General features: G+C 41.3%; 1 protein-coding gene across 1 annotated transcript in view; it reads left to right on the forward strand.

The window, feature by feature from the left end:
* LHFPL3 (LHFPL tetraspan subfamily member 3) overlaps window positions 1-26118 on the forward strand; it is a 211976-nt gene that overhangs the window by 122363 nt on the left and 63495 nt on the right. The window contains exon 3 of the mRNA XM_087723064.1: window positions 13418-13654. Within this exon, the coding sequence (XP_087579190.1) occupies window positions 13418-13654 (237 nt within the window). The remainder of the gene's footprint in view (window positions 1-13417; window positions 13655-26118) is intronic.

Genomic DNA, 26118 nt, shown 5'->3' on the forward strand with positions numbered 1-26118 from the left:
ATGTATAAATATGTATTTATACATATAGAGCCGAGGTGGCGCAGTGGTTAGGGCGCAGTACTGCAGTCCACTTCAGCTGACTGCTATCTGCAGTTCAGCAGTTCAAATCTCACCGGCTCAAGGTTGACTCAGCCTTCCATCCTTCCGAGGTGGGTGAAATGAGGACCCAGACTGTGGGGGCGATATGCTGACTCTGTAAACCGCTTAGAGAGGGCTGAAAGCCCTATGAAGTGGTATATAAGTATAACTGCTATTGCTATTGATATATATACACAGTATATATAACTTCAATCTGCACAGAAGTAACATCAAATTAGATTTTTTTTCCAGTATGTGCTAGAGTATTTGCATAAATGGTCAGTGTATTTATAAATAAAGTGTATATTTTTTTAAAAAAAATATTCTGTGATAGTGTCTCAGGGTAAATTCATCCTAAAAATATTTTCCCTTTAATTCCCTTTATAATTCTTTCGTTTTGTTGATGGCCCATCCAATATTACGTTGATAAAAAATTAAAAATGTGATGCTGAGCTGTATACAACAACTCATTATTTAGGAGGACAATTGCATATATTTTTTTTTAAAAAAGAAGAGATTATGAAGTGGGCAGCATGCTGTTAATGGCTGTCTAATTAAAAAGACACTGCGCTGTAATTCATTGGTAGAAACATCTGGTGAGAACACTGCTTTAATTTTTTATTTTTAGTTTTAGTTCTCCTGCTGCAAATGAATGGATTGCCCCTTGCAGAATTCAATCTGGGTCTGTTGAAGTCCACAAGTCTTAAAGTTGCCAAGTTTGGAGACCATTGTCTTAGTCTACTTATTGTCTTGAACTTACTGGCCTCCAACTGACCTTCGACCACCACCTGTCGGCTGTGACATGGGGGGCATTTGCCCAGGTTCACCTGGTGCGCCAGTTGCGACCCTACCTGAACCGGGAGGCTCTCACAACAGTCACTCGTGCCCTTGTGACCTCTAGGCTGGAATACTGCAACGTGCTCTACATGGGGCTGCCCTTGAAGAGCATCCGGCGACTTCAGCTAGTCCAGAATGCGGCCGTGCGAGTGATTGTGGGTGCACCTCGGTTCGCCCACATAGCACCTATCCTCCGCGAGCTGCACTGGCTACCTGTTGATCTCCGGGTGCGCTTCAAGGTGCTACTCACCACCTATAAAGCCCTCCATGGTAGTGGATCTGCGTACTTGAGAGACCGCCTCCTGCCAATTACCTCCCTGCGACCTATTAGATCACACAGATTGGGCCTCCTCCGAGTTCCATCTGCCAGTCAGTGTCGACTGGCAACTACGCGGAGGAGAGCCTTTTCAGTAGTAGCTCCGACCCTTTGGAACGATCTCTCCGTGGAGATTCGTACCCTCACCACCCTCCAGACCTTCCGCACAGCCCTCAAGATCTGGCTATCCCGTTAGGCCTGGGGTTAAAGATTATAGTCTGTCCCCACCCGAATGATGAATGAATGTTGCTTTTATTTTAATTATATGTTATTTATATATGTCATTGTGTGTCTTCCCGCCCTATCTGTTGTAAGCCGCCCTGAGTCCCCCCAGGGAAAAGGGCGGCCTATAAATAAATTTACCATTTACCATTTACCATTTACCATTGAGTAGAACATGGAGAAGCAGTAAAGATAAAGTCAGCCAATATAAATTTAGGGATGTTCTTCTTCAGTACCAACAATACTCCTCGATTGTTCACGACAATCGATGGCAACTGTTCCAAACACACCATTTTGAAACAGCTGGCTCTTTTGGATTCATTGCATTTGGAGAGGAAACCTGGAATGTAAGGCTATTTTTTAAAAAAAAAATCTGTTCGTGCACCTGCTTTTGTTGAGAAATGTTTTTTAAACAAACAGAAACCTCGAGTAATTATTTTAACCTGGGAGAGCATTTTGAATTTAAAGTACCACCCGTACCTCTACTAAGCCGAAACTCAGCCAGAAGGTCTGGCTTGTAAATCTGAGTTAATGACCGTATTTTGGCTTCTCCCCCCCCCACCCCCCGTCTGTTCCTGCATAGCCCCACCAATTTGTACAAATGGCAAAATGAAACATAACCCAGAGCGTGTTCTCAAGTCAAGATATTTCCAGATTTAAGAGATCCCTCCACTTATTCTGACAAGTTTCCTTGGCCGGTGTTTTGGTGCAAAAATTCCATTATTTTTTTTTTCATTGAACCAACAACTCTCTCAGCTCAGTTACTGCCATTTTGAATGGCTGGTTTGTTGAAACCAAAATCTAGAGAAGGGTTCAACCAGAGGTGGGATTCAGCCGGTTCTGACCCATTCTGGCAAACCGGTAACGGAAATTTTGAATCGTTTGGAGAACCAGCAAATTCCGCCTCTGGCTGGCCCCGCCCCCATCTCTTTGCTGCCTCCCGAGTCCCAGCGGATCGGTTGGGTCTTCTTCTGTTGCCCTACACAGGAGAAACGGAGCTTGAAAGCAGGTTAGTGGGGTGTGGAGCAGTGGTGGGTTTCAAAAAATTTTCGAACCTACTCTGTGGGTGTGGCCTCTTTTGTGGGAGTGGCTTGCCGGTCATGTGACCTGGTGGGAGTGGCTTGCTGGCCATGTGTTTTCTCTCTCTCTCTCTCTCTCTCTCTCTCTCTCTCTTTCCTTCCTTTTGTCTCTCTGTCCCTTTTTCCTTTTTTTCTTTCATCTCTCTCTCACTTTTTCTTTCTTTTTTCTTTTTTTATTTCTTTCTTTCTTCCTTTCTTCCTCTTTCTCTTTCTCTCTCTGTGTGAGTCTTTGTGTGTTTGTGTGTGTGTGTGTGTGTGTGTGTGTGTGTGTGTGTGTGTGTGTGTCAGTGGTGGGTTTCAAAAAATTTTGGAACCCCTTCTGTAGGTGTGGCCTGCTTTCCAGGTCCACTGGTGGAACCTCTTCTAACCGGTTTGGTAGATATGACGAACCTGTTCTACCGAACTGGTGCGAACTGGTAGGAACCCACCTCTGGTGTGGAGGGAATGGAGATTTTGCAGTATCCTTGCCCTGGAGTGGGGAGGGGATGGGGATTTTGCAGTATCCTTCCCCTGCCACGCCCACCAAGCCAAGCCACACCCACCAAACCCTGCCCACAGAACCGGTAGCAAAAAAAATTGAATCTCACCACTAACCACATCTCTGCGAGGGGGAATGATCAGTCAGAAAGTGATTGTCCCAAGTCCCTCAGCTAGTTTTCATGGCTAAGAGAGGACTAGAACTCCCAGCCTCCCTATTTTCTACTCCAACACTGTAGCCACTACACTGCGCAGCCTCTTCGATAAAGTTAGATGAATCTATTTTTGGCTTAATGCAATGATTAAATGACCAGAAAGGGTTGTACACAACAGACGTTTAGCAAGAAAAAAGCCTCACAGTCAAGGACTAAACAACAACAGGTGACACAAAATGCCACTCCGTAGATAATTGTTGTGGCTAAACAACATTTCTGATCTGAAGGGAGGGAATTAATTTGACAATTCTTTTCAAACTGAGGTGCTTGTTGAAAAAAACAAAAACAATATAGTTAATGGTGGGCCTTGAATACCGTTGTGTTTTCCTATATAAACATCAATTAATCCCGCTGCCTCTCCTGTGTCTTGGGACAGACCAGGTAAATGCTTGTTGCTAGGAGACAAACCCTTTGGAGAAGAAATAGTTTGGGAGAGAAAAGAAATCTCTGCAGCCCTTCTTAAAAAAAAACAAACCCAAAAAACAATGAGTCTGTCATTCAGAGCAGCTCCCCAATCTGATTTTACGTATTGGCATAGTGATGATGATGATGATGATGATGATGATGATGATGATGATGATATTGATGATGATGATAGGAATAGGAAAATAGAATTGGAATGGAATAGAATAGAATAGAATAGGAATGGAATAAGAAAAAAATGATAAGAATATAAATTAGAATAGAATAGAATAGAATAGAATAGAATAGAATAGAATAGAATAGAATAGAATAGAATAGAATATATAAGAATAGGATAGGATAAAACAGAATGGAATAGGAATAGAATAGAATAGGAATGGAATAGAATAGGAATTGGAATGGAATGGAATAAGAAAAAATGATAAGAATATAAATTAGAATAGAATAGAATAGAATATATAGGAATAGGATAGGATAAAACAGAATGGAATAGGAATAGAATAGAATAGAATAGGAATGGAATAGAATAGGAATTGGAATGGAATGGAATAAGAAAAAAATGATAAGAATATAAATTAGAATAGAATAGAATAGAATAGAATATATAGGAATAGGATAGAATAAAACAGAATGGAATAGGAATAGAATAGAATACAAATGGAATAGAATAGGAATAGGAATAGGAATGGAATGGAATAGGACAGGATAAAATAGAATAGAATAGGAATAGAATAGGAATGGAATAAGAAAAAATGATAAGAATATAAATTAGAATAGAATAGAATAGAATAGAATATATATAGGAATAGGATAGGATAAAACAGAATGGAATAGGAATAGAATAGAATAGGAATGGAATAGAATAGGAATTGGAATGGAATGGAATAAGAAAAAGATAATATAAATTAGAATAGAATAGAATAGAATAGAATATATATGAATAGGATAGAATAAAACAGAATGGAATAGGAATAGAATAGAATACGAATGGAATAGAATAGGAATAGGAATAGGAATGGAATGGAATAGGACAGGATAAAATAGAATAGAATAGGAATAGAATAAGAATGGAATGCAATGGAATAGGAATAGGAATAGGAATAGGAATAGGAATAGGAATAGGAATAGGAATAGGAATAGAATAATTTTTTTTTTAAAAAGGGGGCATGCATAGCCTTTAGGAGGCTTATGGAGTGCTCATGGGGGTGGGGGCAAAAATGAGCAAAACCCGGCCCATTTTTCACCCATTTCTGCCCTCCCCAGCCCCCAGGAGCACTCTGAAAGCCTTCTAAAAGCTATGCGTGGCCATTTTGGTGCAGGGGGTGGGGTTTTGGGAGGCAAAAAATTCTGCATTCAGTGTATATGACGCACCAAGATTTTCAGCCTCTTTTTTGAGGGAAAAAGGTGTGTCCTATACTCCAAAAAATACAGTATATTAAAAAGAGACCAATTTTAAGGGCCCTTGCGGTCCTTTGACTGGGATAAAGAGATGGTCCCCGTAAATTTCTGCTTCTGTTCATCTCCGTTTTTTCGATCACTAAAAACATGTCAAATGGCGAAGATGTTGTTCTGACCGAGGCTTCCCAAGAGCATGACGCAAACTCCTTGTCCCGACAAAAACCCCTTTTATTAATTGACTGTGAATTCTGCTCATTCACATCCAGCAAAGTCTTACAAGGGAGGATTTACAGTCACAGACCTTATCTGGCTTGGAGAGCTGCCAGGCCGAGATCTGCAGAACTTGGCAAGGAGCCTCGGAGAGTCAGGAACCAATTAAGCGAACTAATGGTCTCCTGCAAACTCCACTCCCCTTTCGCTCCTCTTTTATTTCCTCTGGGAGGGGCCATTCATCGTCCACCTGTGGCCTTACTCCCACGTCGACCCCTGTTCTTTAGCTGTTCCCTTCGTCTGGCAGCTCTGCGCATGCACACACTGGGAACAGGCTCCAGTTGTTTGTCTGCCTCACTGATGTCCGACTCCGAAGGCAGCTGATAACTGGCATAGGGCTCTGGCTCCCTCTCTGCCTCCGACACAGAGCCCACGTCCGAGCTTTCCCCAGACTCCAGGACTGGCCCATCTTCCTCCCCAACCTCCTCACTGTCTGAATCTGCCGCCAGCTCCGCTTGTTGCTGGTGGGCCACAACTAATGTTTATAAAGTAGAAGCTGCAAAAAAAACACCCCACCCATCTTTGTTTTTTTCGTGTTGTTCTTCCCGTTGACCTTTCAATTAATTATCCAGAAAATTCTCCCTTCCCGCTCTCCGTTTTGTGCAAAACAAGCTTGTTTTCAAACCCCTCTTCAAAACCTTCCTATGTTACTGATTAAGGTGACACATCCAATTCGTTTTTCTAAAACAGAGATCCCCCAAAAGTGTCTTTTCCCATCAACATCAACAGAAAGTACCTATCTTTCCGGGTGATCGACGCTAATGGAATCAGTCTATGGGTTTTCCACCCTTATTTACAGCAGGTTTCGGCACCAGCTGTAGTGTCGGTTTATTTTCCCGATACGTCGACCGTAATATGTTGGAGTTTCAAGAAAAGGTCATATTTCTCATTTAAATTTTGTAAAGAACAGGGTGGCCTAAAGAAACAAGTAACCTGTGTTAAAGAAAAATCAATATTTCTATATACCCCAGGATAACTTTGAATGTAAGCGTTCAAGTATAAATTTTACTTGGCTGCCAACAATCATTTATTAGGCTTATATTATTGTGGGCCCCCCAGCAGAGCTACCAGCAGACACGGACAGCGAGGAGATTGGGGAGGAACATGGGCCAGTCCTGGAGTCTGCGGAAGGCTCTGGTGAGGGCTCTGTGTCGAAGGAAGGAAAGAAGGAAGGAAGGAAGGAAGGAAGGAAGGAAGGAAGGAAGGAAGGAAGAAAGGAAGGAAGGAAGGAAGAAGGAGGGAGACAGGAGAGATGAACACAGGGAGGGAGGAAAGAAAGAAGATAATAGAATGACAAGGAATGAAGGAGAAAGGAAGGAAGATAATAGAATGAGGAAGGAAGGAAGGGAGGGAGGAAGGAAGGAAGGAAGGAAGGAAGGAATAAGGAGGGAGACAGGAGAGAAGGAGGGAACACAGGTAGGGAGGAAAGAAAGAAGATAATAGAATGACAAGGAATGAAGGAGAAAGGAAGGAAGATAATAGAATGAGGAAGGAAGGAAGGAAAGAAGGAAGGAAGGAAGGAATAAGGAGGGAGACATGAGAGAAGGAGGGAACACAGGGAGGGAGGAAAGAAAAGATAATAGAATGACAAGGAATGAAGGAGAAAGGAAGGAAGATAATAGAATGAGGAAGGAAGGAAGGCAGGCAGGCAGGAAGGAAGGAATAAGGAGGGAGACAGGAGAGAAGGAGGGAACACAGGGAGGGAGGAAAGAAAAGATAATAGAATGACAAGGAATGAAGGAGAAAGGGAGGAAGATAATAGAATGAGGAAGGAAGGAAGGAAGGAATAAGGAGGGAGACAGGAGAGAAGGAGGGAACACAGGGAGGGAGGAAAGAAAAGATAGTAGAATGACAAGGAATGAAGGAGAAAGGAAGGAAGATAATAGAATGAGGAAGGAAGGAAGATAGATAGATAATAGAATGCAGAAAGATAGAAGAAGAGAGAGAGAGAAGGAAGGAAGGGAAGGAATAAGGAGGAAGACAGGAAAAAAGGAGGGAAGAGAGGGAGGGAGATAATGGAATGATAAGGAAAGGATGGATAGATGGAAGGATAGAAGAAACAGAGAAGGAGGAACGGAAGGAATGAAAGGGAGGGAGGATGGCGAGAAGGAAGGAATACAGGGAGGAGGGGAGAAGAATGAAGATAATAGAGTGATAGCGAAGGAAAGAAGGAAGATAACAGAATGAATAGGAAAGAAGGAAGGATGGGACTAAAGAAAGAAGGAGAGAGGAGAGAAGAAGGATTGAGGAAAGGAAGTAGGGAAGGAAGGAAGGAAGGAAGGAAGGAAGGAAGGAAGGAAGGAAGGAAGGAAGGAAGGAAGGAAGGGAGGAAGGGTCATTTTTGATTAAGACAAGTTACTGTTTTCTCTCATTGAGGTATTTCAGGTAATGTGGCCATATGAAAATCAGGAACATCTGCTGGATGGTGCTAAAACCATTTGCCCTGAGTTATTCTTAGCCTGAATTGTTCCCTCATTGTAAAACTGAAGCCAAGATACAACTTCTAACCTCTGGTTGCCCTAAAGGTAGTACAGAAAACGCAAGCTACATACTAAATAGTTTTAAAAAAAGTTTTACACTTGAAATGATTTAGGCTGATAATCAGCCTTCATCTCAAAACGATGCTGTTCCGCTTTGGATGTGTTTTGTGGGACGTGAAGATTGCTAATTAGAATAGAATTTAGTAAAATTATACGTGGCAGTGAAGAGAATAGCCTCCCCCCCCCTTTTCTGAATGTGACATGTGTCAAGATGTTTCATCTGACAGTCAACCAAGCTGAAATTCAATTCAAATATGGCATAAATCTGTTTTAAAACGCTTAAAGAAGATGGGCAAGCCTTTGCATTCTGTTCGGTAACTATTTTCATGACATAATATTTTTATTTCCATTTCATTCTATACAATCACATGTTTACTGTGCATAACCGGGGGATGTAACATTGGGTAATAAACACAGCCCTCACTTATATAGAAAATGCCCCCTACAATACAAACCCAATATACCACCTTGGCCCACCATACACCCTCTTTCAACCCCCTCCAACTTTCATTCTTCCTTCTTACATACCCCTCTACTACCTACTTCCCTTCCCCCTCTATCACTCCCTCTCTTAACCCATTCCCTCCCTTCCTTCTCCTCCTCCTCTCTCTCACCCTCTCCACCCTCCTTCTTCTTTCACTCAACTCCTCCCTTCGGTGTACTTCTATTGCCTCCAATATATTCAGCTTGTTCTATTTTAACACTAACATTAAAAAGCCACAGTATACAAGTGCAATCATGTACTTTAGAATTTAACACATATTATATTTTCCCCCTCCCCCCTCCCCCTAGAACCCCACCTCCCTTCCCTCCCCCCAACTTCCCAGAGCCCATACACGGTATAACTTTTTAACAATCACAGTCTAAAATATCTTTACATTGAGCTCAGTTTGTTTGGTAACTATTTTAATTGAATTTAATTCCCGTTCCTGCATAGTTTTAACGTCCATCGTTAAAAATAGCCGCATTCAACACGTGGGGTTTTCTTTTCTTTTTTAAAAGTTTTTTATTTTTTCATTTTCATAGCATAATAACCACATGTATACTATTACATAGCCAACACCGTATTGTATTATTAAATGTTTACATCAATTCATCTTACCAACAACTCCCCAAGACAATTATGGCTCTTCTGCTCTCCATAAACCATATTTATACCTTATCCATCACTTCGTTCCCCCTTCATACCTCCTTTCTTCCCTCTGTCACCCTTCTCTTCTCTACTTTCCCTTCTTCTCTCCTTCTCCTCTCTCCCCTTTCCACTCCTCCTTTATAGCAATAGCAGTTAGACTTATATACCGCTTCATAGGGCTTTCAGCCCTCTCTAAGCGGTTTACAGAGTCAGCATATTGCCCCCAACAATCCAGGTCCTCATTTTACCCACCTCGGAAGGATGGAAGGCTGAGTCAACCCTGAGCCGGGGAGATTTGAACCGCTGAACTGCCGAACTAGCAGTCAGCTAAAGTAGCCTGCAGTACTGCATTCTAACCACTGCGCCACCTCGGCTCTCTTTATCTCTTCCTCTTCCCCCACTCTCTCCTATCCCTCTCTTCTTCCCTTACCTCTCCCCTCTACTTCCCACTCTTCATCTCATTTACTTGGTGTATTTCAGCTTCCGAGCGAGCTCCCTTTTATGTTGATGGCATTTATAATTCCTTTTCGGTATACCTATTTAATTTTAATGTATATCTTCCTCCTTTTTTGAAAGAGAGAATTTTAAAAAGTACACATATATAGTCATTATACATTTAAAAACACACACACACCTGCCTATTTTTGGCCGAGATGTAGACCTGGTTACAATTCCCAGCTATTCTCATCATTATAATTATACATCCTTACAAGCCCCCCCTTTGTAATTCTGTCTTTAAATCTCAATAGTTTTCCACTGTAAGTATATTTCATGTTCCCTCTCCATGTTTCCATATCTTGGTTTAGATTACCCTTATTTGTCTATAAATGACAATCCTTACTGTTCAATGTTCATTACGATTCCCTTAATCTACTATATAGAATAACAAGAGGTAAACATCTCACTTTCTTCATCTTAAAAGTTCTATATATGTCCATGTTTCATATATTTTAACCCATGCTTAATTATCCTTCTATTGTCATAATCAATCAATTAGCAACTCAGTTTAAAAGTGAATTATAACCTCTGCTTTACAATCTCCCCATATCAGTTTCAGATTTGTCCATATTCCATATGTTTTAACCTTTATTTAATGATCTTTCCATTATCATATTCAGTCAATTAGCAACTCCATTTTATTGTCATATTTAGGAATAAATAAATTTGGGTATGTTTCTCTTCCCTCCTGCTTTTCAAAGTTCTGGTTTATGGCAGTTGGTTAACTAAAATTTCCCACACGGGCAAGATTAGGTTATCAGTTGTCATTAAGGAGATGGTGCTTTTTTCTTGATCTTTCTCCCTTGTTACATTCAAGTTCTCATTAATTCGAGTTGCTTAAGATATGGTCGTTAAAAGACACTCAGACGAAGCAAATGTTCACGCTCCTAGACTCCTTTAAAAACACAATCTTTTCACGTCCAAAACCAAATTTAGAGTTTGTGTTTTAAGTGGATTGTGTTTAAGTGGGTTCGTCACTCTCTTCTTTCTCCTTTCTGTCCAAATTATTTCAAGCAAATGGCTCTCTTTGGGGCTAGTGATTCAACCCTCCATTTTCCCCCTTCTTTCTTTTCGCAAAAATCCCGACCTGTCCATCAATATTATTTATGCCCTCAAGATAACTGTCAGCACCTCTTCATTGGGTAATTAGGAAAGAAGACCACGAGACTCCATAGGTAGAATTCAAGTGTACTTTTACTAATTATAAATGATTAAAGGCGTAGCAAAGCGAAGACTGATTATTTAGGCGCGAAAGCGATTGATATATAGAATAACCCATTCCCCACCCCTTGGCGTCCCCCGTTACAGTCCAATCATAATTCTCCTAAGTGTCAGGTGTGAGATAACTTCAAAAGGCATCACTAAGATGGAATGTCGGTGCCGTTAGCCTTGGCGGGAACCTCCTCCGCATGCGTAGTCCGACAGGCAGCAGAACTCCAGAATCTTCCTCCAGCACAATTAGTAAACCCCTCCCAAATACCATGCCCTCCCTCCCCGTTTCATGGCAGCCAAAGCAGCAGCAAAGCAGAGAACAGGAGCAGACAGTCCTGTTCAGCAACTTTGGCCTGGAACCAGCTCTTGAGCAGCCCTCCGATTCAGAGGGCAAATCTCTGACCTAAAAGGGACCTGTTGCACTCCCTCTGGGTATGATGAGATGCTGCCCCTTTTTCACCACCACCCCACAGGGGTGGTTTTGATCCAAAAACGGATCTCGGAGACAATTTAACAGACAGGGGTCACGTGAGGCTCTTCAGAGCTCACATCCCACAAGTCTCTCCAGCTGGAGAACTTCAGGTCCTTTAAAAAATTGTTTTTTTCTTAACATTATTTCATACTGGATATTTTCTGGAGCCTCTCTGACGCTTTGAGGCAAACCAAATTAAAATTTAAAAATGTTTTTTGTGTGTGTGTGTGTTTTTACTCCTACTGACTGTGACAAATCTGGAAAAAAGCTAATTTGGGTATTTTAAAAATCAGATCAGCGAGCAGAGAAATAAATATAGAAGTTCTCTTGCTTCAACCTCTTGGTGTAGGCACAAGGTCCATGAAAGTACTATTTGCTAGGGAGAAGTTTATATATATGTGTGTGTGTGTGTGTGTGTAGGTAGGTAGGTAGGTAGGTAGGTAGGTAGGTAGGTAGGTAGGTAGATAGATAGATAGATAGATAGATAGATAGATAGATAGATAGATAGATAGATAGATAGATAGATAGATAGATAGATAGATGATAGAGATAAATAAATTGATAGATGGATGGATGGATGGATGGATAGATAGATAGATAGATAGATAGATAGATAGATAGATAGATAGATAGATAGATAGATAGATAGATAGATAGACAGACAGACAGACAGACAGACAGACAGACAGATAAATAGATGATGATGATAGATAGATAGATGGATGGATGGAGGGATGGATAATAGATATGGACGGGTGGACGGACGGATGGATAGATAGATATTGATGGATGGATGGATAGATAAGTATGGGTAGATGAATAGATAGATATGGATGGATGGATAGATAGATCAATAGGTACATAGAAGATAGATAGATAGATTGAGATGATAGATAGAGATAGATAGATAGATAGACAGACAGACAGACAGAAAGATAAATAGATGATGATGATAGATAGATAGATAGATAGATAGATAGATAGATAGATAGATAGATAGATAGATAGATAGATAGATAGATAGATAGATAGAAGTTCAAAGATATATAGGGAGGGAGGGATACAGATACGGATACGGATACGGATACGGATACGGATACGGATACGGATACGGATACGGATACAGATACAGATACAGATATAGATATAGCAGTGGTGGGATTCAGCCGGTTCGCACCTATTCAGGAGAACCGGTTCGTAACTTTCTAAGCAGTTGGGAGAATCGGTTGATGTGATACCCTATTTGTCCTCTGCCCCCAGTGTACAAGTCGCTTTGATCTGCAGTGGCCTTTTACACACTTGCCAAATGCCAATTGCACAATTGTTAATGGTCAACCCTAAAATTGGCAATACTGTAGTTAAGAGTCAAGAGAACTCAAGAGGGGTTGGACTTAGAGCTCCTGTGGGAATGTAATGATTCTAGACTGATTCCTCTCTTGACTCCATCCCCAGGATCTGCCTGTCCTTCTCCTACATGCATGTTGTATATGTTTTACTTTTATGAAACCGGTGTATGAGAAATAAAATCCTGGAGATACTCTAATAACTAGTAGCAAACTATGGGTATAATGATGAAATGCAGCTATTGCCCAGTTAAAGTTTTTAACATATATATGTATATATATCTCCCTTCTTCCCCTTCTCCTTCTTCTTCCTTCCTCCTTATCCTTCCTTCTCCTCTTCCTCCTCTTTTTCTTCCTCTTCCTCCTTCCTCCTTTCTCTTCCTCCTCCTCTTCCTCCTTCCTCCTCCTCCTCTCCCTCTCTCCCTTCCTCTTCCTCCTCTTCTCCTTCTCCTTCCTTCCTCCTGATCCTTCCTTCTCCTCTTCCTCCTCCTTTTCTTCCTCCTCTTCCTCCTCTTCCTCCTTCCTCCTCCTCCTCTCCCTCTCTCCCTCTTCCTCCTCTTCTCCTTCTCCTTCCTCCCTCCTGATCCTTCCTTCTCCTCTTCCTCCTCCTTTTCTTCTTCCTCTTCTTTCTTCCTCCTCTTCCTCTTCCTCCTCTTCTTCCTCCTCTCCTCTCTTCTCCTCCTCCTTCCTCCCTCCTCCTTTTCTTCCTCCTTCCTCCTCCTCCTCCTTTTCTTTGTCCTCCTCTTCTTCCTCCTCCTCTCCCTTTTTCTCTTCCTTTGTCCTTTTCCTCCTCCTCTTCTCCTTCTTCTTCTTTCCTCCTTCTCCTCCCTCCTCCTTTTCTTCCTCCTTCTCCTCCTTTTCTTCCTCCTCCTCCTCCCTCCCCCTTACCCCTTTTATCCTCTCAGCTGCCTGCCTTATCCTCGGTTGTATGATTTATCCTGACGGCTGGGATGCAAAAGAAGTGAAGCGGATGTGCGGTGAGAAAACAGACAAGTACACGCTGGGAGCTTGTTCGATCCGCTGGGCTTACATCTTAGCCATTATCGGAATCTTGGATGCCATGATCCTCTCGTTCCTGGCATTTGTACTTGGCAATAGGCAGGACAGCTTACTAGCAGAAGAACTGAAGTTGGAAAACAAAGGTAAGATTGTTTTTGGTTACAAGGTCTATTGAGATTCTCAAACATCCAGGTCATGGTTGTCCCAAAGGTGAGACAACCTTAGAGAAGGGCTAAATGTTTGGAGTAAGTTTGGAGTAAGTTTGGAGTAATTATGGAGTAAGGATATATGTCTATGGAGATTCTCAACCATCCAGGTCACGGTTGTCCCAAAGTTGAGACAACCTTAGAGAAGGGCTAAATGTTTGGAGTAAGTTTGGAGTAATTATGGAGTAAGGATATATGTCTATGGAGATTCTCAACCATCCAGGTCATGGTTGTCCCAAAAGTGAGACAACCTTAGAGAAGGGCTAAATGTTTGGAGTAAGTTTGGAGTAAGTTTGGAGTAAGTTTGGAGTAAGTTTGGAGTAAGTTTGGAGTAATTATGGAGTAAGGATATATGTCTATGGAGATTCTCAACCATCCAGGTCACGGTTGTCCCAAAGGTGCTTTTTTTCAAGACTTTCTTGGTTTTTCCTTGAAGATGTTTCACTTCTCATCCAAGAAGCTTCCTCAGTTCTGACTGAAGAAGCTTCCTGGATGAGAAGCAAAACCTCTTCAAGGGAAAACAAAGACAATCCTGTTGCCTGTTGAAAAAGCACATTTGGCTCATCGCTTTGGTCAATGTTGTTCTTCTGAGCTAACACTAGGAGAAGAACCAAATAGCCCCATTGACTTTGCTCCTCAAAAGAAGATGTCTAGGGAGATTCTCGGTCATCCAGGTCAAAGGTTGTCCCAAAAGGGGCATTTTTTTCAAGAGGCAACTGGACTCTTGGACTTCCTTGGTCTTTTTCTTGAAGACGTTTCGCTCCTCGTCCAAGCGTTTCGCTTCTCTTTCAACCACTTCCTTGAAGAGGTTTCGCTTCTCATCCGAGAAGCTTCTTTCAGTTCTGACGGGATAGTGGGGGAATGGAAGGATTCATATTCCTTGCAGACAGCTGGTCATTCGCATCCTTTTAGAGGGTCGTTGAAACACTTGAAGGTTTACCTGCGTCCTTAAGGTCACCTGAGTGGTGCAAATGGTTCCTGTAGTCTGGAATTCTTTCCTCTGGGAATCCATCCCTACTCCCACACCATTCCGAGGGTCTTCATCCCAAATTGTATCACCCAAAGTCTGTAGAGATTCTCAGCCATTCTCAGATTATGATTGTCCCAAAGCTGCTTTTCCAGGAGGCAACTGGACTCTTGGACTTCCTTCATTTTTTTCTTGGTTTCGCTCCTCATCCAAGCTTTCCCCTTCTCTTTCAACCACTTTCTTGGTTTTTCCTTGAGGAGGTTTCGCTTCTCATCCAAGAAGCTTCTTCAGTTCTGAACAAAGAAGCCTCTTGGAGGAGAAGGGAAGTGACGTCCGAGGAAAAACAAAGGCAAGGGATTTCCCCGATGACTTTGCTTACCGTAAAGTCGCTAAATCACCCCCGGTACACTGCAACCGTCATAGACACAGGCCATTTTCTCAAGCGTCCAAATTTTGACGGTGAGGAGGCCGTCAAGGTCGTAAGTGTGAAGTCACTTTTCCCAATGCCGTTGTAACTTTGAATGGCCAATAAATGGACAGCTTTAAGTCAAGTGTTCCTCTCCTGCAACCCTTGTTCTAACTTGAATTCATTAGGTAAGCCCTTCACTTGCTTTTCATGAATATTAGAATAGAATAACAGAGTTGGAAGGGACCTTGGAGGTCTTCTAGTCCAACCCCCTGTTTAAGCAGGAAACCCTATAGCAGTGGGTCTCAACCTTCCTAATGCCACGACCCTTTAACACAGTTCCTCATGTTGTGGTGACCCCCAACCATAAAATTATTTTATGTTTTCCGTATTGTTTTGGAAATATGTGTTTCCGATGGTCTTAGGCGACCCCTGTGAAAGGGTTGTTTGACCCCCAAAGGGGTCCCGACCCACAGATCGAGAACCGCTGCCCTATACCGTTTCAGACAAATGGCTATCCAACATCTTCCTAAAGACGTCCAGTGTTGGGGCATTCACAACTTCTGGAGGCAACTTCTGTTCCGCTGATTAATGTTCTCACTGTCAGGAAATTTCTCCACAGAGAACTGTGTAGCTTCTCTCCTTGATTAGTTTCTACCCATTGTTTCTTATACAATACAATACAATACAATAGTAGAGTTGGAAGGGACCTTGGAGGTCTTCTAGTCCAACCCCCTGTCTAGGCAGGAAACCCTATACCGTTTCAGACAAATGGCTATCCAACATCTTCTCAAAGACTTCTAGTGTTGAGGCATTCACAACTTCTGGAGGCAACTTCTGGAGGCAACTTCTGTTCCGCTGATTAATTGTTCTCACTGTCAGGAAATTTCTCCTCAGTTCTAAGTTGCTTCTCTCCTTGATTAGTTTCCACCCATTGCTTCTTGTTCTACCCTCAGGTGCCTTGGAGAATAGCTTGACTCCCTCTTCTTTGTGGCAGCCCCTGAGATATTGGAAGACTGCTATCATGTCTCCCCTAGTTCTTCTTTCCATTAAACTAGACATACCCAGTTTATAATTTCTGGCTTTTAGTATTAACTGTTAGAAATGCTAAGGTTTTTTGCGGCATAGTCGGACAGTGAGGAGGTTGGGGAGGAACATGGGCCAGTCCTGGAGTCTGGGAAAGGCTCGGATGAGGGCTCAGAGGCAGAGAGGGGGCCAAGGCCATCTGGTAGTTATTTGCTGCCTCTGGAAGCCTCCGGAGTCTGACATCAGCGAGGCAGAAGAACGGTGGGAGCCTGTTCCCAGTGTGCGCATGCACAGAGTTGCCAGAGGAAGGGAACATCTAAAGAACAGGGGTCGACTTGGGAGTAAGGCCCCAGGGGGACGATGAATGGCCCCTCCCAGAGGAAATAAAAGAGGAGCAAAGGGGAGTGGAGTTTGCAGGAGACAATTAGTTCGCTTAATTGGTTCGTGACTCTCCGAGACTCTTGGCCAAGTTCTGCAGAACAATTAAGAAAACAGGGTCGACTCAGGAGCAAGGCTTGGAGATGATTGGCTCCTCCCATAAGACATAAAAGAGGAGCGCACGGGACGTGGGCTTTTGCAGGAAGCAATTAGTTCATTCTGGTCGGTTCAAGCTTTGAAAAGTTCTGTTTGACTCTGTGCTAAGTTCGGCCTTGCTCCGCATTTGGCAATTAGGTCTCTGGCAGCATTCCCAGGGAGATAAAGATGGGTGTTTATCAACCTTTCCCCTGAAAGACTGTGGCAACTCGAGCAGACGTCTGTCGGAATCTTCACGGACTGTTTGCGAAGCGTTGTGGGCTGTGAATGACCATAATTCACAGCCGTATAAATAAAAGAGGGTTTTCGGGACTAAGATTATGATTTATGCTTTCTCGGGAAGCCTAGGTCAGAACAGTTTATAAGCAACCCTCCCGCTCCCTGAGCGAGTATCAGAAGTGAACCGGATTACTGGTTAATACAGTTTAGCCTCGCGTAATAAAACCAGCAGTGATGCTCCCTTATGCTTCTGAATCGTTTGGATAGATTGTGACTGTAGGCATTAATTTCTGGGTAGCTCTCCAGAAGACAAGATGGAATTTGACATCTAGCCCGGAAAGGACTCAAGCAGCCGCACGCCGTTTCCAAATCTGTTAAATAGGAAACCCCACGGAGGGCTGTTAACAATGGTCACAACTGAGATGGCAAACTGAACTTGATATGACCATCAATTTTAGTTTTCCTATTGTCTAGTGATGAATGCAAAAACCCAAAGCTAGATCTTTTTTTGGGGGGGGGGGGGAATGCAGTGTTATTTAAAGCAAGGGAATCCCATTCCAGATTTTTACATAAAAAATACTTCTCTCAGATCAGTCCCTGACTTGGGGCTACAATTGAGCCAGTGGTGGGTTTCAAACTTTTTTCGAACCTACTCTGTGGGTGTGGCCTCCTTTGTGGGAGTGGCTTGCCGGCCATGTGACCGAGTGGGAGTGGCTTGCCGGCCATGTGTTCTCTCTCTTTCTCTCTCTCTCTCTCTCTCTCTCTCTCTCTCTCTCTCTCTCTCTCTCTCTCTCTCCTTACTTTTGTCTCTCTGTCCCTTTTTCCTTTTTTTCTTGCATCTCTCACTTTTTCTTTCTTTTTTTCCTTATTTTATTTCTTTCTTCCTTTCTTTCTCTTTCTCTTTCTTTTTCTCTGTGTGAGTCAGTCTGTGTGTGTGTGTGTGTGTGTGTGTGTGTGTGTGTGTGTGTGTGTCAGTGGTGGGTTTCAAACAATTTTCGAACCTACTCTGTGGATGTGGCCTCCTTTGTGGGAGTGGCTTTCCGGCCATGTGACCGAGTGGGAGTGGCTTGCCAGCCATGTGTTCTCTCTCTTTCTCTCTCTCTCTCTCTCTCTCTCTCTCTCTCTCTCTCTCTCTCTCTCTCTCTCTCTCTCCTTACTTTTGTCTCTCTGTCCCTTTTTCCTTTTTTTCTTGCATCTCTCACTTTTTCTTTCTTTTTTTCCTTATTTTATTTCTTTCTTCCTTTCTTTCTCTTTCTCTTTCTTTTTCTCTGTGTGAGTCAGTCTGTGTGTGTGTGTGTGTGTGTGTGTGTGTGTCAGTGGTGGGTTTCAAACAATTTTCGAACCTACTCTGTGGATGTGGCCTCCTTTGTGGGAGTGGCTTTCCGGCCATGTGACCGAGTGGGAGTGGCTTGCCAGCCATGTGTTCTCTCTCTTTCTCTCTCTCTCTCTCTCTCTCTCTCTCTCTCTCTCTCTCTCTCTCTCTCTCTCCTTACTTTTGTCTCTCTGTCCCTTTTTCCTTTTTTTCTTGCATCTCTCACTTTTTCTTTCTTTTTTTCCTTATTTTATTTCTTTCTTTCTTCCTTCCTTTCTCTTTCTCTTTCTGTGTGAGTCAGTCAGTCAGTCTGTCTGTGTGTGTGTGTGTGTGTGTGTGTGTGTGTGTGTGTGTGTGTGTGTGTGTGTCAGTGGTGGGTTTCAAAAAAATTTGGAACCTCTTCTGTAGGTGTGGCCTGATTTCCGGGTCCACTGGTGGAACCTCTTCTAACCGGTTCGGTAGATTTGACGAACCGGTTCTACCGAAGTGGTGCGAACTGGTAGGAACCCACCTCTGAATTGAGCCCAAAATTTCTATTGATAAGATAAAAGTCCGTAGAGATCCTCCGTCATCCAGCTCTTGGTTGTCCCAAAGGTGCTTTTTTTCAGGAGGCAACTGGATTTTCTTGTTTTTTCTTTTGAAGACATTTCGCTTCTCATCCAAGAAGCTTCTTCAGCTCTGACTGGACGGTGGGGAAATAGAAGGATTTATATTCCTTGAAGACAGCTGGTCATTTGCATCCTTTTAGAGGATCGTTGAAGCCACATGGAGGTTTTATCTGTGTCTTCAGGGTCACTTGAGTGGCGCTCCTGGTTCCTGTAGTCTGGAATTTTTCCCTCTTGGAAATCCATTCCTACTCCCACAGGAATATAAATCCTTCCATTCTCCCACTATCCTGTCAGAGCTGAAGAAGCTTCTCAGATGACAAGGGAAACGTCTTCAAAAGAAAAAAAAACAAGAAAGTCCAGTTGCCTCCTGAAAAAAGCCCCTTTGGGGAAACCATGGCATGGATGACTGAGAATCTCTACAGACTTTTGCCGATACAATTTGGGATGAAGACCCTTGGAATGGGGTGGGAGTAGGAATGGATTTCCAGAGGGAAAAAATTGCAGACTACAGGAACCATTTGCACCACTCAGGTGACCTTAAGGACACAGATAAAACCCCTAAGTGCTTGAAGGACCCTCTAAAAGGATGCAAATGACCAGCTGTCTGCAAGGAATATAAATCCTTCCATTCATTCCCACTATCCTATCAGAGCTGAAGAAGCTTCTTGGATGAGAAGCGAAATGTCTTCAAAAGAACAAACAAGAAAGTTCAGTTGCCTCCTAAAAAATCACCTTTGGGACATTCCTAAGATAATACATGACTACAATCATGTCCTTCTTTCCACTAGACTAAATATACCCAGTTTGTGCAATCATTCTTCATATGTTATGGCCTCTAGTCATCTTTGTTGCTCTTCAGAGCTGAGGTGGCGCAGTGGTTAAATGCAGCACTGCAGGCTACTTCAGCTGACTGCAGTTCTGCAGTTCGGCTGTTCAAATCTCACCGGCTCAGGGTTGACTCAGCCTTCCGTCCTTCTGAGGTGGGTAAAATGAGGACCCGGATTGTTGGGGGCGATATGCTGACTCTGTAAACCGCTTAGAGAGGGCTGAAAGCCCTATGAAGCGGTATATAAGTCTAACTGCTATTGCTATTGCTATTCTCTGAACTCTTTCCAAAATCTCAACCTCTTGCATGTATTGGAGTCACCAAAACTGGAGGTAGAATTCTAAACGTGGTCTTATTCGAACCATCATGGATCTATCCAATGTTCATATAACCAAGTTCATATAAATATAACTTTCATATGAGCCAAGCATCTGAAGGACAGACAAGGAATAATGGGTGGAAACTGAACGAGGAGAGATTCAACCTGAAAATAAGGAGAATTTTTCTGTCAGTGAGAACAATCCACCCATGGAATAGAAGTTGCCTTCAGAAGTTGTGGGAGCTTTATCCCTGGAAGCATTCAAGAAGAGACTGGACTGCCATCTGTCAGAAATGGCATAAGGTCTCCTGCTTGGGCAAGGGGTTGGACTAGATGACCTAAAAGGTCCCTTCCAACTCTGTAATATGTAAACTTTCTTCAGTGCACTCAGGAAAACGACTGAGCATAGTTATTGCTCCTTCCTCCTTCCAAATAAACTGGAGTTATTTTGTTTAAAAGCAACAACTTCGAGGCAATTAATTGTTTTTTGTTTTTTTTTGAGAACTTTTTTATTTTTCTTTAAAAAAAAAACACAAATATGTCATCATTTGTCAATCATTAAGACATTGAAGTACAATTTTTTTTGTTGTGTATACCCCTCCCTCCCTCCACCCCCCCATCCCCCCTCCTCCTTCCCCCCCCCGACTTCCCAGAACCCGTACACGGTATGGATTTTTAACTAACACAGTCTAAAATCTATTGAGAAAAAAGAAATAAAGAAATTAATGACATTCTAGATTGAACTTAGCTTCTTCTTACTGAACTGACTTTTAACAGTTTAAATCATTTCTGATCTTAAGCATAGGCTAACTGGAATTTCTTAGTCCCGTATTTATTTTGTATATAGTCAATCCATTTTTTCCAGTCTCGTTTATATCTCTCATTTGAATGATCTTTGAGATATGCCGATATTTTAGCCATTTCAGCTAAGTTTGTTACTTTCAATGTCCATTCTTGGATTGTAGGCAAGTCTTCCTTCTTCCAATATTGCGCCACCAACAGTCTTGCTGCAGTTATCAGGTGCAGAATCAAATTGGTCTCTACCACTGTAAAATCAGTACATATACCTAGTAAAAATAACTGAGGAATAAACTTTATCCTTCTTTTAAAAACATTTTGCATGACCCACCATATTTTTATCCAAAATGCCTTAACCTTTTGGCAGGTCCACCATATATGATAATATGTAGCATCGAGAGAACCACACCTCCAACATTTAGGCTGTACATTCGGATACATAGAAGCCAACTTTTTAGGATCTAAATGCCATCTGTAGAACATCTTGTAAAAATTTTCTCTCAGATTTTGAGCTTGTGTAAATTTCACATTTCTTACCCAAATTCTTTCCCATGTATCCAACATTATTGGTTCCTCAATATTTTGAGCCCATTTTATCATACAATCTTTAACTAATTCTGTTTCCGAATCCATCTGTATTAATACATTATATATCCTCTTTATATGCATTAAGCTTTGATCTCTTATTTGTTTAAACAGATTATCCTCAACTTGAATAAAACCAATTTTTTGATCTATTTTCCACCTAGCCTGTAATTGCCCATACTGGAACCATGTTTGAACTACCTTCTCCTCTTTTAATACCTCTAAAGATTTTAATTGTAATACCCCCCTTTCCGAGGTAAGAAGCTGTCTGTAAGTAAATCTGTCCTGTTTTTGTGCTGTATTCATATTTTCAATTGCATGTCTAGGAATTGCCCACATGGGTATCTTGTCATTTAATTTATATTGGTATTTCTTCCAAACCCGCAATAAAGCATTTCTTAAAATATGACTTTTAAAGTTCTTATCCAATTTTTTGTTGAATAACAGGTAAGCGTGCCAACCAAATACCAGATCGTGTCCCTCAATGTTCAATATTCTATCATTGGTTAAATGAATCCAATCACTAATTACAGATAATGCCACTGCATCATAATATAGTTTTAAATTAGGTAGTTTCAGTCCTCCTCTCTCACGTACATCTTGCATTATTTTCATCTTTACCCTCGGCTTCTTTCCTGCCCACACAAATTTGTTGATACCCTTCTGCCATTCTAAAAGGTTCGCATCTTTTTTAAGTATAGGTAACATTTGGAAAAGAAATAAAAATTTTGGTAAAATGTTCATTTTCACTGCCGCTATCCTGCCCAGCAAAGATAAGTGCAATTTCTCCCATTTTTTCATCTCTGTCTGTATGCTATGCCAAAGTGGTTCATAATTATGCTTATATAACTTCCCATTTGAAGTTAAAATGTTAACTCCAAGATATTTGACTTTTTTAACTACCTCACATCCTAGCATCACTCCTAATTCTTCCTTTTGTTTAATATTCATATTTATAGCTAATGTTTTGGTTTTTCCTAAGTTTATTTTAAAGCCAGACACTTGACCATATTGATTAATCGTATTCATTAAAACCATACTGGATTCCTGCGGTTGTTCCAATATTATGACCAAATCATCCGCAAAAGCGCGGACTCTATATTCTTGCTGCCTAATCTTGATCCCTTTTAAACCATCCAAGCCCCGTATTTTATTCAACAATACTTCCAAAGTTATAATAAACAATAATGGGGACAAAGGACAACCCTGTCTTGTACCTTTTCCAATTTGAATAGAGTCTGTTAAACTTCCATTGACTATGATTTGTGCTGTTTGCTGTTGGTATATTGCTTTAATTGACTGTAAAAAATTATCTCCTATCTGCATTTTTTGCAATATCTTCAGCAGAAATTGCCAGTTAACTCGATCAAAGGCCTTCTCAGCATCCAAAAATATAAACGCAGCAGGGATCTGGTTGTTCTTTCCCAAATATTCTAATGCATTAATAATTAATCTGACATTACTTTTCTGCTTCTATTAATTCAGCTTTCATATCTTTTCTTAAGTATACAACTATACCATTCTTCTTTTCCATAGCAGAAGCTGCAAAATGTTGACCAAGTTTTGAGTTGATCAAATATTTTTGATCAGTTGACTTGATATGAGTTTCTTGCAAACAAATTACATCGTTCTTAAACTGTTTAAGATAATGAAATATTTTCTTCCTCTTCTGTGGAGAGTTCAGTCCGTTGACATTCCATGTTAAAATCTTAATTGTCATCTTTGGTTGGTTGAAGCATTTTTAGAGCTTCCTGCACGGCCTGTTTAACCTTAGGTTTAGCTCCTCCCACTGCTTCCAGATTTGTTGTTGTAGTTCCTTGATCGATGGCCGATGATTGTTGATACTGTTGCTTCTTAGCTTGTTTCTCCATATGTCTAGTAGTCATGCGGCTAGGTCTTGGTTCCATAGCACCTTGCACTTCTAGAGAAGAGAGATGCTCCATCTTGTCTGGTGGTTGTGTAGTTTGCTGTCTATCCTGTCCTTCTTGTGGTCTTTCTCTAGGTCCAGATGGTGCAGGGTGTCCGGCCTTCAATATATTATAATAAAAATCTCGGGCTTTCCATACAGAGTTGAGGCGGTACCTTTGCTTATCAAATGTAAATATGATGCCGAATGGTGCATCCCATCTATACTGTATCTGACGGTTTCTGAGTTCTTCGACCAAAAAAGCATAGTCTCTTCTGGCTCTTAACATTTGAGGTGGTATCTCTTTCAAAACAGCCAGGTCTTGACCGCCAATTTGAAGCTTAGTGTTATAAGACGCTTGCAGTACCATATTTCTGAACTCTCTTGTAATAAAATATATAACGATGTCTCGAGGAAGCTGCTTCTGCTTTGCCAGCCAGGAGTTAACGCGGTAAGCTTTGTCAATTTGCCAGCCTTGGTTGGTCCCTGGTCTTCCCATCAGGCGGTCAAAAGCTTCCGATAGGATCTGTTTCAGGTTCTCCTGTTTCTCCTCACGCAGCCCCCTTACTCTTAATGCGAGCTCCATTTGTCGGTACTGTATCATAATAATTTCTTTTTCAGCATTTTCCACTTTTTGTTCCACCACCTCTGTTTTCAATGTCAAGTTAGCATTGGCATCATTAAGAACCTCTAGAGTATCTTCCACTCCAGAAATATGTTCTGTTAATACAGTTACAAGACTCAGCATATCGTCTCTAATTTTATCAACCTTAGCCTCAAATTTCTCATACAACTCCTGTTTAAGTCCTTTTATTTCACTTTTAATTTCACTTTTAATATCTTCTTTCATTTCTTTTATTTCCTCTTTTCTCTCCTCTCTATTATCTCTAAATTTATCTTCCATTTTAATTGTCTGTGCATTAAGAGCCTCGCTTAGATTACTCAGAAAAAATTCTTTCGTTAACACATCCCCAGCAGGGGGCGTAGGAAGCGGAGGCTGCAGCTTTGTGCCAGGCACTGAGGATGTGCCCCTGGAAGTAGAGGGTGACGACTTCAAGTTAATATTTGGTTTTGAGGCCATTTCAAAATTTGTCTGCCTGCAGTTAATAAAACTCTATCGCCTAAATATGCAGCTTTAAGTAAAGAGGCTTTTATTTTGAAGTTTAAGGCTTGGCAAAACTTTCAGTGAGTAAACATTGTAACAAGACCGTTCAACAGATTCATCACCATTTAGCTTCCAAATAAGCAAAGTTAATGAAGGAGTAAAATTCTTCTATTGTGAAACCAAAACATTTGATAAGCTATCTCTTTTGTTTTGAATTCTTTTGAAGTCTTGTGAGAATTAGCAAAAAGTGTTCGTTATTACCGGAGAAACCAGCCTGCTCGGCGCCATTTTAAAAGCCTCTGAGTAAATAATTTTTCGGAGGAAAAAAAGAGAAGAAGCTAAAATGTTGATAAGCAATTATTGTCCTCGCAGTAAACGGATTCAGCTCGTGATAAGATTAAATCAAACAAAACTTAGAGCAGAGTGGGAGAGACCTACTTTGTCCTGCACAAGGCAGTTTGAAGTTCCCAGCACGGACAGCCGTTCTGCCTTGGGCTAGCCCCCCTTTCCTTGCAAGCACAAAAGCTGCAAAAATCGAAGAGCATTTGCCAGCAAAACAGTTTCTTCTTTCCCTCTTGCCTGAAGGATAAGAAAACCTGATAAGACGTCAGATGGAAGATCCTCTAAACAGGTACGTAGCCAGGAATTCGGAGGCAGCTGATTTTTTGCTGCCCCCACCAGTAAGCTCCTCCCAGGAAGCCGAGGCAATTAATTGTTTTGCAAAGGATGTAACTAGCAATCTTAGTATTAACCAAATACAAATGTTACATCTAACTGGAAAATAGTGGAAATCCATAATAAATTACATAACCTTGAATAAGCAAGGTATTTAAGTACTTTCTGGAGAATTTGAGTCAACGCTGATCACTGAAGATTAAAAAGAGATTATGAGGGGATGAAGAAATGTAGAACCATATTATGATCACAAGCGTCCTTAAAATTGTGGGTTTTCACTTGAGAAAAAAATATATGTCACGTACAAACTTTAAAGAGCTTCCTATATAGATGCCAAGAGAAATATATGGATTTCATATGTGTATTTATACATTTTTCATGTACTTATGGTTAAAAGAGCAAAATCCTTCGGTATCAGTTCTAATATATATTACAGAATGTGTCTTATCAAGCTTGAAAGCTATACCTAATTTATTTTAGAAGTTAAGAAAGCACACCCAAATGAATGGGATTGATAATATTAATAAGAACCGGCATAATAATCTGATATGAAAGAGAATGTGGCTTCTTTCATTTCAAAACATTTTCTGCCAGGCAGCTTCACGGAAAAGCTTGTTTTTCTAAGGCCCTTTTTTACTCTAAAATTTAGGAGATCTTGGGCCTTCTTTTTATATTTTGATGCTTATTCCTTCTTTCAGAGATATATCATTTTATTTTTTTATGAAATGGATGGAAGATTCTTTTCATCTGTGAAATATAAATTCCAGCACGCCAAATTATTTCAGATGTACACTTCTACCATTATTTCCTGCACACTCGTTTTTCTAATACCCAGAAGCGTTAGGCTATTTCGTTTTATAATTTATAGGATAGCTGGAAATAAAATAAAAAATATTATTGTCCTATATTCCAAAAGTTGAGCAGTTCACAACCAATAGAGCTCACATCCTCTTTTAACTACCCCATAATCCCTTGCAGGGTGCAGTCTGGGCAACTGAATGGAGGTAGCAGAGCATTTACTGGCCGAATGCTCTTCCTGCTGCCAATGCGGAGTTTTGTGAATGGAGGTAGCAGAGCATTTACTGGCCGAATGCTCTTCCTGTTGCCAATGCGGA

The sequence above is a fragment of the Thamnophis sirtalis genome, unplaced genomic scaffold, assembly GCF_051295495.1.
Source record: "Thamnophis sirtalis isolate CommonGarterSnake01/CBP01778 unplaced genomic scaffold, rThaSir2_p1.2 scaffold_9, whole genome shotgun sequence".
Classification (NCBI taxonomy): Eukaryota; Metazoa; Chordata; class Lepidosauria; order Squamata; family Natricidae; genus Thamnophis; species Thamnophis sirtalis.